The sequence below is a fragment of the Delphinapterus leucas genome, chromosome 2 (assembly GCF_059928025.1).
Source record: "Delphinapterus leucas isolate spDelLeu-1000000601 "Yukka" chromosome 2, BTC_Dleu_Yukka2, whole genome shotgun sequence".
NCBI lineage: Eukaryota > Metazoa > Chordata > Mammalia > Artiodactyla > Monodontidae > Delphinapterus > Delphinapterus leucas.
The window spans coordinates 55070436-55083730 of NC_143130.1; the positions used below are offsets into that span (position 1 = coordinate 55070436).

Here is a 13295-nt window from a genome sequence, read left to right on the forward strand (position 1 = left end):
AAAGGCCATTCATCTTTCATTCTTCTTTTGCAATTTCCTACCAGTTCGGAGGGCAGTACTTGGGCCATTAATGATCCCTTAATAAATATTAACTGTTTAATTCAGACATCACAACTGGTGTGGCTTGGTGTACTGGTGTATCCCAAACAGTTCTAGATGTGCCAAATAACAATCCCTTTGGGTCTGCAGAGGGCGGGTAGAGTGGTTAGGGGATGGGGTAGCAGAAGCCCTCTCGAGGCAGTTGCCTTAACATGTGTGCCATGATGTAAAAAAGACTGGGAAACATTAGGATAAATGACTGGTTAGAAACACTGCTGAATAGAACTGGAAATAGCCTGAATATCCATTAAAAAAAGATGAAGCTCTTTATGTACCGAAAGGAAAATCTTCCAAGACATGTAAGTGAAAACCAGCAAGATGTGCATAGTATGTAAAACATGCTAACATTCATATAAAAGGGGGAAGATATACAAACTTAATTGCTTATATACACATAGGTTGTATCTGTAAAGGTGCACTATGGTGGCTGACTCATGAGGGGAACCCAGTGGTTGGAGATAGAGGTGGCAGGACTTATCCTAGTAAACCCTTTGCACTTTTGAATTCTGAACCATATGACAGCATTAGCTATTAAAAAGATAAACTTTTTTTTAAGTTGCCAAATCTATCTATGCTTGTTGCTAACTTTCATTAGTAATGATCATTTTCTACCTAGTCAAACATTGAGTTAAAATAATAAAAGCAAGATCTGGATGCTGGTTACATAGCTATGTCCAGTTTGTGAAAATCCACAGAGCTCTATACTTATTTATGATCTGTGCACTTTTCCAAAGGTATGATATATATATACTTCAGTAAGAAATGAAAAATAAAATGAATAGATTACTTAGGTCAACTTTCTTTTTGTCCCCTCCTATTAAAAGAGTAGTATAATATTTCATAGATTTGCCTAAATAAAATAAATTACTGTGTCAAATCGTTCAATAATGTTTATCAAAAAAAGAAAAAAACTGGTATAACTTGAGTTAGTGATGCTGACCCCATGTGACAAGGGGGAGTCAGGCCTGCCAGCTCCTTCTACCTCTTTTCCACCAGTATTAACAGTCTCAAGGTCCACACTCTCTCTGCTGCTGGGTCCTCACAGTGGGAGATTTTAATAAGCCTTGAAAAGCATTACTAAAAACCGCCTAATGGGTTACCATATTGCAGTCACATTTTTTCATTATGAAAATGAAATTTTTAAAGTCACTTAACAAAAATGCCAAGGTCATAAAAGACAAAGAAAGAGGCTGTGCAAACATCCTAGATTAAAGAGACATGACAATCAAATGCAAGAACCCAGGCTGGAGCCTGTAATGGAGAAGGAAGAGCTGTTACCAGGACTTTACTGAGTCTACAGACAACATTATGTTAAATTTACTTAAGCTGTACTGTAGTGGTATAAGAGAAGTTCTCTATTTGTACTCAAAATACATTGACATTATTTAAAGTAAAGGGCCACAAAGAAAGCTACCCATAAATGGTGGTTGGTTAAGTCTATGTCTCTGTACTGGAAGAGGGTGGAGGGGCAGTCAAGCAAATGATAGCACAAATGGAGTAAAACGATAGCAGGTTACTCTGGGTATAGGTATATGGATGTTCCTTGTACTTTTTTTTTCTGTAATGTTCCTGTGAAATTAAAATGATTTCCAAATAAAGTTTTCAAAGTCATGTATTAATAATTAGCCACCAATAATAGTCAAAACAGGGACTTCCCTGGTGGTCCAGTGGTTAAGACTGTGCTTCAAATGCAGGGGGCATAGGTTTAATCCTTGGTCGAGGAACTAGGATCCCACATGATGTGTGGTGCGGCCAAAAAAAAAAAAAAGTAAATAGTCAAAACAAGCTTAGAAATGAATCTGGATTTTGATTATGACAGTTGCTCCTGAGGAACCACTTTAGTTATGTAAGTGTAATCCCAAGACATTATCTGGGACTTGCAAAAAAAAAAAATTACACCTTCTGGCTAGGTTTATAATAGAGCTAAAAAAGTACCTTCCAAGACCCAAAGCTTAACATAATTGTCTTTAACATAAGATTCCACCTCAATAATTTCTCATAATGTGAGCCTTAATGGAGAAACTAGATTTACAGAAAGTTTAATAAAAGTTCCTCATCCACATGAGGGTATTAATCTTGCCTGAGTGGTGAACACAATGATAAATCCTAATGACGACTTAGGTTAGAACCTCTTAAGCATTTTCTGTTAGAACAAAAAAGGAAACAGAAAAGAAATCAAAGGTCTAATAAAATGGTAAATGTCCCAATAGAATTCTTAAAAATGATATGGATGAACTCCATGTAAAAGGCAAAACTATATTTATAGAAAAATGTATAGAAAGTTCCTGTGACCCAAGGAAGGGAAGAATTTCTTAAGACATGAAAAACACAAACCACACAGGAAAAGAATGATAAACTAGACTACACTTAAACTCACAATTTGCATATAATAAAAATACCACATTTGCAAGCCACACTCTGGGAAAAGATATTCTCCCACAAAAGGAGAGTCATCTGGTACAAGCCCTGTGGAGACCAAGCCAGCAGTATCTAGAAAAAACTGTGTCATCAGGCATTTAGGGAAATGCAAAGCAGTAGACAGCATCTGAAGCTGACTCAGGAGATCCTGGGCAAGGACAGGGAGTGACCCAGGGAAGGAGCTTCCTCCCCCACCAGATCCTTTTAGCTAATAAGGTCATTTACCAGATGCGTCAAGTCTAACCGGCAGTTCCAAGTGTACAGACAGGATGATTCCCAGCACCCTCACTTCAGGCCTTAGAAAACTTTGGCGATTACATCATAATAAAGGGAAATAGCCCCAAAACTGTCTCCCAACCCCTACACCCCCAAGACAATATTTTCTCACTCTATCTTGGCACTAATGTTAGGTCAGAGCTCTTGATAAACTCAAGGTACTGACTCTGTTGGTGTCTACCTATCAGCGTGTAAGGTCTAACAGTATGACAACACTAAGAGATTTTTTTAAATTCTCTCTCAAAGGTAGGCCTATACTCTGCAGTTCTAGCAGGAAGGCTAGCTTCTCAGAGATCAGGGGCAGCATAAAGCACTCCAAAATACACAAGGCATTACACATTTTAAGAATAATGAAACTTGTTAAGGTTATAACTACTTAATTAAGGATGGGGAAAATGCAGGAATACTGCCAGCTGTATCGTGCTTAAAACTGCACGAAATCTCCAAACGGCTTTCCTAGCAGCCAAAATCCATGAGAACAGAATCCCCCCTAGATCCAGTGAGCAATGGCCCATGCATGGGGAGGCGGGGGAGGTACACAAAGAGATTAGAGTGTTCACTCAGATCACATTTGGGATTTACAATGTTTCTTTTAGAACTGGAAACTATACGAAGACTACTTCCTGTATACTCGAAAATGTCCACTTCCCTAAAAGTTCAAACTAAAGAAATAGTGTGATTAGGAGACATTTAAAAAGAAGTCTAGGAGAAAGGCAAGTACAGGCCAGAATACCATTTCTTCACACAAGCACTTTAGAAAATTAACTCAGAAGACAAGCTAACACTTTACATCTGAAAATGCATTTCTTTTTCTTGGGCAAAGGTCTAGCAATTCCCTTTGCTCCTCACAACTATCAGTAGTGTATCAATCTAAACAACACAACCTAAATCATTTTTTCCATTCTGACTAATATCACATCCTGCAACTGTAGGCAAGAGGTGCACATCTGCCAATAAAAACAAAGAGAAATCAAAAGCTAACTCATATTCTCCACAACTATTAAAGAGAAAATATCCCCAAGTAGGTTTCCTTCAAAAAATTGCACCAATGTATCAATATGTTGGAAACTGTCTATTCTGAAAGGAACAACTATATTGCAAACTTACAGATCATAACAACTGTTAAAAAGTCAAGGTTTAATATATATGCAAAGCCAAATACTATTGGCTGTTTTACATCATTACTCATTTTATGAATTCAAACATTTAAGTTTCTAAACTGTGTCGGTCAACGTGACCAGATGAGAGAAGTCAGACCTTTGGGAGAAAAGGGATACTCTTATAATCACATCTGCAAAATCAGAAGTCAGCTTAGATAAATCTGGAAAATCATGAAAGTATCACTGTGACCTGTATTAATCCTTTTCTTTGGGTCCCAAATGCCATTATTAACTAAGATTTTAGGACAAAAGTACATAAGGTATGTTCTAAAAACCAAGAGAAAAAGTAATAAGAGAGAATTCAAATTAAAAGAACTAAGGTAAAAATGTATAACTTAATATGAATTTTTAAGCCTTAAAGAGGACATTATCACTAATAGTTTCCTATGACTGGTCCAGACCTAGTAACAAAATCAACAGATTTTCTTCTGTTCTTACCTCATAAGACCAGACGCACTGCACCCCTGCAAACCTCCGGACACACCTTCCCACCTCAACATCCTCGTGGGTTGTGTACATTTCCCGGAGGCACTTGCCGATGTGTGGTACCATTCTCCGGAGAACTTCCCGGCTCATGATCACACCAGGGCCCCCCATGCAGAAGTTCTCACCAGGTTCCAGAGCAAGTTTCCCCATTTCTTCCGTGGTGCCCAGTCCTGTCTGCCCAAGAAAGAGGGGTTCACTACTATTCAAACTCCTCAGAAAATTCTCCAGACGGTCTCCTTTGATGTAAACATCATCGTCTGCTCTCATAAACCATTCATACTTGTCCAAGTAGTGGTCATGCATGTACTTGAGCATCATAAAAGACTTCTTCTGGGGTGGGTAGGAGTCGTCCACTCCCCGTAGTGGCACTATTGGAATTGGGATCGATGTGTCTGAACCCTCACTAGAGAAGAATTCGACTTTCCCAGGAATTGTCTTGGACCATGTTCTGGAATTAAAATAAACATCAGTGAGGAACAGTTTATTCCAGGCTTCCCATTTCCATAAATTCCCATATCTTGATTCATGTTGAATCACTCTGAATGTACATTCAAAAGGATGATAAAAAGCTTCCCCTTAACGGAAGCCCACACTACCGGTATTGCAAAGTCGTAACTCATTTTCAAAAGAATCCCAATGAAAAAGAATGATGAAGTATTAAAATATTTCCCAGATAACTATGTTTTAGCTATGGCTGAAAACCAAATTGCCAAGGCACCAAGTCTAGATATTCAGGTTAATTCTCTGATACTACCAACTCCCTACCTACAAACTCCTCCGCTCTCTAAAACAAAAAATTTTTTTTTAAATTGTTCATTCAACACATTTTCTTGGAATGCTCATCAAGTGCCAAGTATGCATTAGGCCACGGGGATGCAGCGGTGAGCAAAACACAGACCCTGCAGCTGATATGGAGTCCACACGAGGCCAGTCATACATTTATCCAAGAAAGGTGAGCAAACAAAGGACACCAACCAGACAGGGAGCGGGGAATGCTTCCCTGAGGCGGGTGAACATCAAGGATGAGAAGCAGACCCAGAGTGTGTGTGGGTGGGGGGGCTGTCTTGATGGGGGAAAACTGCAAGGCCTAGCAGCCCTCCAGAGATGGGGGCCTTTATTCTTTAAAGCAGCAGGAAGCCACTGCAGGAGCAAGTCTATCGGCACCATTTTTCCAACAGCATTTGCTCACTTCATGTCTCTGTCGCAATTTTAACTGTCACAATATTTCAAACTTTTCATTACTACTATGTTTGTTATGGTGATCTTTGATGTTACTACTGCAAAAAGAGGCTGATGGTTGGCTCTGTAGGCTCAGATAATGGTTAGCATTTTTAGAAATAAAGGGTTTTTTTGTTGTTTTTTTTTGGTGGCTCGCTTCTCCCTGTTCTCTGGATACTAACCGAGCCAGAGTTCCCCCCAACCCCACAACCCGCCAGAATCAGGCGACCACGAGAGTCCCAGCTTCTCTTCGGGAGGGGGAGCCACGTTCTCCATACCCAGCTGGGAGCGCCTCGCTGCCTTCCCATTGGCCCAGCCGATCTTAGTGCCTTCTGCCATTGGTTGCCGGTTCCTTGATCCCCATTGGCCAGTGCTCATTGTGACCTCACGGACCCATGTGGGAGCGCCACAGCCAGATTGGCTGGTGCACCCAGCCAACTACCACGGAGAAAGGAATTTCCAGAATAGCTGGGGCGGTGAGGCTGATTTAAGGTGGTCTGAGCAATCCCAGGTCCCAGGGCTGCTTCTCAGCTTTTTCCTGGTTTCAGGACTTAATGAAGCTCAGGTTGACATCTCATCGCAGAAAGAATTCAGTGAGAGACAAAGTGATAGGTAAGAAGTGGATTTATTTAGAGAAAACACACTCCACAGACAGAGTGTGGGCCATCTCAGAAGGTGAGAAAGGCCTAGAAATAAAGTATTTTAAAATTAACATATGTACATTGCTTTTTAAACATAATGCTACTGCACCTTAACAGACCAGTCTGATAAGCATAAACATAATTTTAATATACACTGGGAAGCCAAAAAAAATTATGACTCGCTTTATTGGGATTTTGCTTTATTGCAGCAGTCTGGCGCTTCCACAGTTATCTCTGAGGTATGCCTGTATAGCCAATCATAATCACATGATGAGAGCAACTGTAAAATGCATCCTCACTTCAGAGATGTTAAAATGTGAAAAAAAAAAAGTGCATCTTAGAATGGATGTAATACAGTAGTTGTAATGTTTTTCCCTTAATGCCTATGGATTTAAAATGGACCTACAGGTCTTATAACATTTACAAAACCCTTAACAAAGAATTCGTCATAAATGAAACCTGATGGGACTACAGATGCTATACTAGGTACTGTACTTCATTTTCACAAAGGATTTGCTCCTGAAAAAAAGCATGTAAACATAGTAGGAACGAGGCAATTAATTTAAAGAGAAATCAACCCCTCCTGCAAAGAGAAAAGTCCATTTTAAAATGGGAATGAACACCAACCTACATAAAATATAACTTAAATGCACTCTTCTGACATAGCACCATCATCAGGAGGGAGACAATTTCCCAGTCTGGGGAAGTCAGTGATAACGAAGTTATACCAAGAAGATCCCCCATCCAAGTCAAGAAGCCCCTTATTTCTCCATTCATGTAGAAATGATTTTTGTTTGGCAGAACAATTCTTCAAAAACATAAATAATTTCAGTCCTTGGCAAGTAATAGAGTTCAATAAATACTGCTCACTCGTGTGAAATAAGGGACTTAAATATGCCGTGCATATGTATGAGCGTGCGCACGCAAAAGGGCAAGAAACGAGCTGTCTCTTATCTTTGAGAAATTTCCAGGTGAGGCACACTAACATTCCTACATGCAGAAAGAAAGCAACTTAATCAAAATACAACCAGAATATAATTATTAAGAGGTAAAATGCACAGACATGCTGGAGTTGAATTATACTACAGTTCATGGTACTTCTGAAATAATTTTAAACAAAATAGTCTGTAGTATCTCACAACTGATTTTAAAAGGGTAGTGAATAAAATCAACTTAGCTTTAGCTTCTACCCAACTGCTTCTGTGATTAATAATACAGACGACATTCAAAGTAGTACTAAAGTAAGTCAACTCCAGAAGCCATTAAAATCCTAAAGCATCATGGGGTTATTTGGAATACAGGGTCAGTAAGACAGCGCTTACATTCAGAGGAAAAACCTGCTCTTGAGACACAATACTGTGTGTGATGGTTAAGAGCATGGACTCTGGAATCAGGCTATTGGGGTGAAAATCCTGGCTTCACTTTGGGCAAGTTACTCTGTGACTCACTTTCCTTATCTGTAAACTGGGGATAATAATAATAGTACCTGCCTTATAGGGTTGTGGTGAGGGTTAAATGGATTATTACATCTAAAAGAGTTTAGAAGTCAGCCTGGCATGAGGTAAGCATTACTAAATGTGACTTATTAGGGAATACAAGAGTTTGCAAATAAAATAAGGTACTGAAAGAAAAATGAGGGAGACAGGAAAGTGTGGGCTGAACTTGGAATAGTCAGTCTCAAGATTACACACCAGAGTGAAGGCATTGTGAAAAATGCTGCTTCTCTTATTTCTGGCTAAAAACCTGACACTCAAGCTATATAACAGAGTTCTATCATACTATCAATCTCAAGACAATGTCAGGGTAGAAGTCTAAAAAGACTTTAAACTTTAAAAGTGTTCTCACTTAAAACACCAGAATCTTTCATATCAGACTGAGGATCAAAATTCATTTTGTCTGGCTCTGCTTCCTATGTGCCACCCCAGATAGAATATAGCGATGGAAGCACTAGCAGTACAACCATCAGTGATGTGATTAATACTTGAACTATAACCTGAAATGGTGTAATTTGTCCAGGAAGAGCAACCAGTTAATTTTAAAAACAGACAATCTAACCTCAAACCATCTTTAAAAGCCTCTCTGCAGTTTTAAGGTAACTCCACTGATTATTATCTTTTCTTTTTCAGGTAACCCAAGGAAAAACCTCACGTTGCCCTTTTCTGTTCTTAAATGACTGGTAATTTGAGGGAAATCTCTTAATATTGAGCTTTTGTAAATCCTTCAATCTTGGCAAATTATGATCTTTTTACTTAGGGTACCTTTAGCTTAAATAGCTCCATAAAGAGTTCTGGAACATAAATCATGATTCACCACCCTGGGGAAGCCAGGGGGAGGGCATCAATAATTTCAAAGAAATGAAGGAACTGGTACTGAAGAAGCAAACTGGCCCCCCTTCTGAGACAGAAACAGGTCAGCTTCCTTAATTTTCATAAGCAAATGTCAACTTTGCCATCAACACGTTTGTAACCAGGAGCAAAGAGCTCTCACTTAATTGAAACCACAGAACATTTGCAAGGGCCCCTGCCGGAAAGCTCACTTTTCAATGGACTGATAACCAACTCTTGCTAAAGCACAGATAAAACAACTGAAATCTGAGAGTGCCAAGCTAATAACCTTCCTTTCCTCCAGGCTTCTAAACACTGACCCTATATCAAGTTAAATCACAGTTAAGTCATGCAGCTGGACATTAGCTTCGCTGAGGAATGCCTTTGCTGAGTTAGGATTTAATAACAGTCTCCATTTCTATTCATGTCATTTTAAGAAAAACTACATAAAATACATTTCTGTACGAAACCACATCTACAGCATGACTGTTGTCCTGGGTACACATTCATAATATACAGGTAAATTTTAAAAGCAGACAATAGAATACTTGTGATATGGATTAATAAGGGAACAAAAGTACACATACAAAATAAAATAAAGTACAACTCTACACCAAAGTGTTTACTATGGTTATTTTTGGATAGAGGATCAGAAGGGATTTACTTTTCTTCATGTTTTCTACAACAAATAGAGTTAGGGAAAAAAAAAAATTTTAATCCAGGAGAAAGCTTTAAACTAAAAAGCATCCAAAGAAATAAAAATATTTAACAGATAATTTTACTTGTGTAATAAAAATATTTTTTACTCTAATCAATGGAAAAAACTAAAAGAAAACTGGAGTAAGATTGAGTACTTTCTTTCACATTTTCTAAACTTTAATAGTTACAATAAGTTTTATAAATAAGAAGGGGAGATTTTCTGTGAGTCCCCCCAAATCACTATTACATATGTGGTCTGATGGTTACAGTGGTAAGTTTGAAAAGACTCATATGATCAAATCACCTCAGAATTTGGAGTCAAGGAAGGAAGGAAGAATATAGTTTTCCCCTGCAGAACTGATAGATAACAGAAATTAAATGTATACATTTATATTCTTCCCTATTACAGAAAGGATTTAAGACAACTTAACCAAAATGCACACAGGATGAAAAGAATAAGCAAGAAAATTAAGCAAAAGAAAAACAAAAGTAGGAAAGTTGGAGCAAGGCATGAAGGTGGTGCCTGTAGCAGGGAGGGCAAAATCAGGGTAGTAAGCCTTCCGGCAGAAAACCAAGAGAAGTCACAAGACTGTGTCTCACTGTTCAGGGTTAAGTGACATAATGATTCCAGATGCTAAGACCTCAGGGAAGTTTCTCCTGCATCTATGGTAGAGAAACGGAGCAAATGTACTGAGTACCCTTACAGGAGGCACCATGTGATGGAGCAGCAATCTTAACTCATCCTCCCAAAAAAGTACATGGAGGACAGTTCTATACTGCCAGTCAGAGCAGCCACGGGCCTGGGAGAACTGAGGTCTTCCCAGACAGTCTACCCAATGAGGACTCAAGGCCTTTCCTGGAACTGAAGGAATGCCCCCGGCAGGATATACAAGCCTTATTCAGCCCAGGAGCACTGCACTTAGCAGCAGGTTCCCCCTTCCGTGTATGTGGTTTCCGGATATGTGGCTTCCTCTTTTAAAATTTTTAACTGTCTCACTGGATATGACCTTATGATATGAGCAATCTCAAATTCTTTTTAGAACTAGGTGGGGAAATATATAACGGGGATCATAAATGTTGGGGGAAATTTTTAAAGGAAAAATCAAATTAGACTCCTTACCATTAATCCTGAAAACTAGACTTAAGGTAAAAGCAAGCATTAAAGAGCCTTCCTGGCCCCTTCCCCCAGTAAAGATGTTGGAGGGTGGATTACAGCTTCCCACCTCAACAACGGCCTGGGCACTAGCCCAGGAGGCAGTTCCAAGGTATTAACAGCTCAGTGCAACCTGCCCTTTGAGCCTAGGTTCACAGCAAACAATAGAAATACTTATCAACAAAGAGACCACAAATAACGCTCTCTTTGAAACACAAGAATTAAAATTTGGAGTGTTAATGGCAGAAGGCAAATTCTGATCTTGTGGTCCATTTCCAAAGCTTCAAGTCTTAGAGAGCCACTTTGCATACATTGATAGTTTATATTTTGCTGCTGTACACTTAAAAGCGTAAATACACAACTAATTCTTAATCATGCATAAACAAAATTAGTTTTCAAATATAATTCTAAGAAAAAAAAAATGAGTGTTGTTTAATGTAAACAATAAAACCACCCTGAACCACAGCCAACTCCTGTGCAAGCCAGTCTTCTTCCTCTGTTGAGGTGTTCCCTGGCATCAAGACCGCTTCCCAATCACCAACACCCAAAAGGAGTCATGGCGTGCAGGGCAGTGGGTTGAGGGCATCAGACTCTCAACCTATGACAACTCCACAAGGTGTGAGAGGCACCAATACCCACGTTTTACAGATGAAAAGACTGAGGCTCAGAGCCAGGTAAGTAATTTGCCCGAGATCACAAAGCTAAAAGATGTGGAAACCAGGACACAATTGGGGTCTGATTCCAACACCTCCACTGGCCAGCCTACTGGCTTGTTCACCCCCACACCTGTCTGCCCACATTTGTTCTGCAGTCCCACCTCTACTGCTAAGGCTGAGAAAACAGTCATCAGAGATAATGAGAGAAGGCTTACACCCACTTCAGCCACCTCCTCCCACTGTCTGCCTGGCTGAGACCTGCCTGTCAAGGACACCTTCAGAGTTTGGGCTGGTTTCGAAGGCCAGAAGACTTCATTCAAACGTTACTTTCTGAAACCCTCATTCCGTGTTTGGGTCCCTCTGCCACTCTAAATCCTGCCCAATTATTTTCTGGTATTAGGTTGGAAACACACAGAACAAAGTTTAACAGAAAATCAGCACCTAGGTTCAATTTACAAGACAATCATTTTAATGGCATTAGTATCTACATTTTCAATAATTCTCGGGTTTTGCAAGCCCAGAGTTCACATCAAATCAGAGCAGTCTACACCTTATTTTTAATCATTCACATTAAAATGTACTCAACTACAGAAAAAATATAGCAGCCCTGAACACTTCAGGAAATGACACTGAATTAAGGTGAGACGAACAGTTTCACTACTTTTACACTGTAACTTAGTTTCTTGTTCCTCCAATTCTATCCAGAACCAGAAGCCAAAAAGACACTGACAATAAAAGATGAAGGCACTGGGGCTTCCCTGGTGGCGCAGTGGTTGAGAGTCCGCCTGCCGATGCAGGGAACATGGCTTCCTGCCCCAGTCTGGGAAGATCCCACATGCCGCGGAGTGGCTGGGCCCGTGAGCCATGGCCGCTGAGCCTGCGCGTCTGGAGCCTGTGCGCTGCAACGGGAGAGGCCACAACAGTGAGAGGCCCGCGTACCGCAAAAAAAAAAAAAAAAAAAAAAGATGAAGGCACTGAATACTTATATGAATATACAAAAATCCTCACATTAAAAGCGCTGTCACCTGATTCTCCCAAGTATCGCCTGGAAGGGTGAAGTTACAGTAACTGAGGAAATACAGTTACAATAACCAAATACATGTGTTAACCCTACATTTTGGGGCAGGATTAACTGTCATTTACTGAAACAAGAATGACCCTGACTTGAAACCCTAGGGAACCCAGGGCCAACATGCCATCTGTGCTCAGCAGTCTTGCAGGTACTTACAATTTAACACACTCAAAACTTCACTCACATTTCCTCCCAAGAGCTGTCACCTCCTTTTTCTTTTTTAACTGTAGTTATGTAGCTTTATTACAAAGTGTTCACTGTAGAAAAACTCAAAAATACAAGAAAGTGCCAACATGAAAAATCATTCAGCATCGTGGTATGTATATTCTTTCACATTTTCTTTTCTATGTCACACAAACACAAACATTTATTTCATTTGATTTTTAAAATGGTCTCATATGGGCATACAATTTTAAAACCTGCTCTCACTAAGATATATTATGAACCTCTCTTCATTCCAATAAACACATTTCAGCCACATTTTTTTTCTCTCTTTTTTTTTATATTGGAGTATAGCTGCTTTACAGTGTTGTGGTCATATCATTTTTTAAGGTCAGAGAAGTAGATCACAGCATGGACAAATTAGTGAAATCAATTATGATCCATAGCTCCTAATACAAGACACCAAAGATACTTGCAATTTCCACTTCATAACATACATCCTTGAACACATCTTTAAATTCCTTTGGAAAAATTTCTAATGGAATTACTAGCTCTCAGATCCCAGCCCTTTCTCATCATCCCTTCACTACTTCCTGCTATTCCACATTTCCAGGAACCTGTTGTCATCTCTGCCTCAAAAACTCCTGCTCATCTTTCAAGACTATGCAAGGGAAGAGGGGTAAGAATGTGAGTGAGACCCACCTCGATCCCCTTCTTAAGTCAATGCAGGCCTCTTTCTTCTGTACCCACACAGTAATTAGTCCAGGCACCCTGTGAGCCCTATCACTCAATAGTATTGTTTGTTTCCTTCCCTAGATGATGAACTCTGCAGGAATGGAATTATTAATCCATTTTCAAAAACTGCAGCTTAATTAATGGATGGGGAAAAGTGAAATTGCCAATGCAATAAAAACACAATCATGTATACTCT

At 39.5% G+C, this 13295-nt stretch overlaps 1 protein-coding gene across 4 annotated transcripts in view; it reads right to left on the reverse strand.

The window, feature by feature from the left end:
• Nucleotides 1-13295, reverse strand: part of CHSY1 (chondroitin sulfate synthase 1) — an 82116-nt gene that overhangs the window by 63360 nt on the left and 5461 nt on the right. For all 4 annotated transcript variants that reach the window (XM_022598834.2, XM_089906908.1, XM_089906910.1 and 1 more), the window contains exon 2: nucleotides 4392-4887. In XM_022598834.2, coding sequence (XP_022454542.1) covers nucleotides 4392-4887 — 496 coding nt within the window. The remainder of the gene's footprint in view (nucleotides 1-4391; nucleotides 4888-13295) is intronic.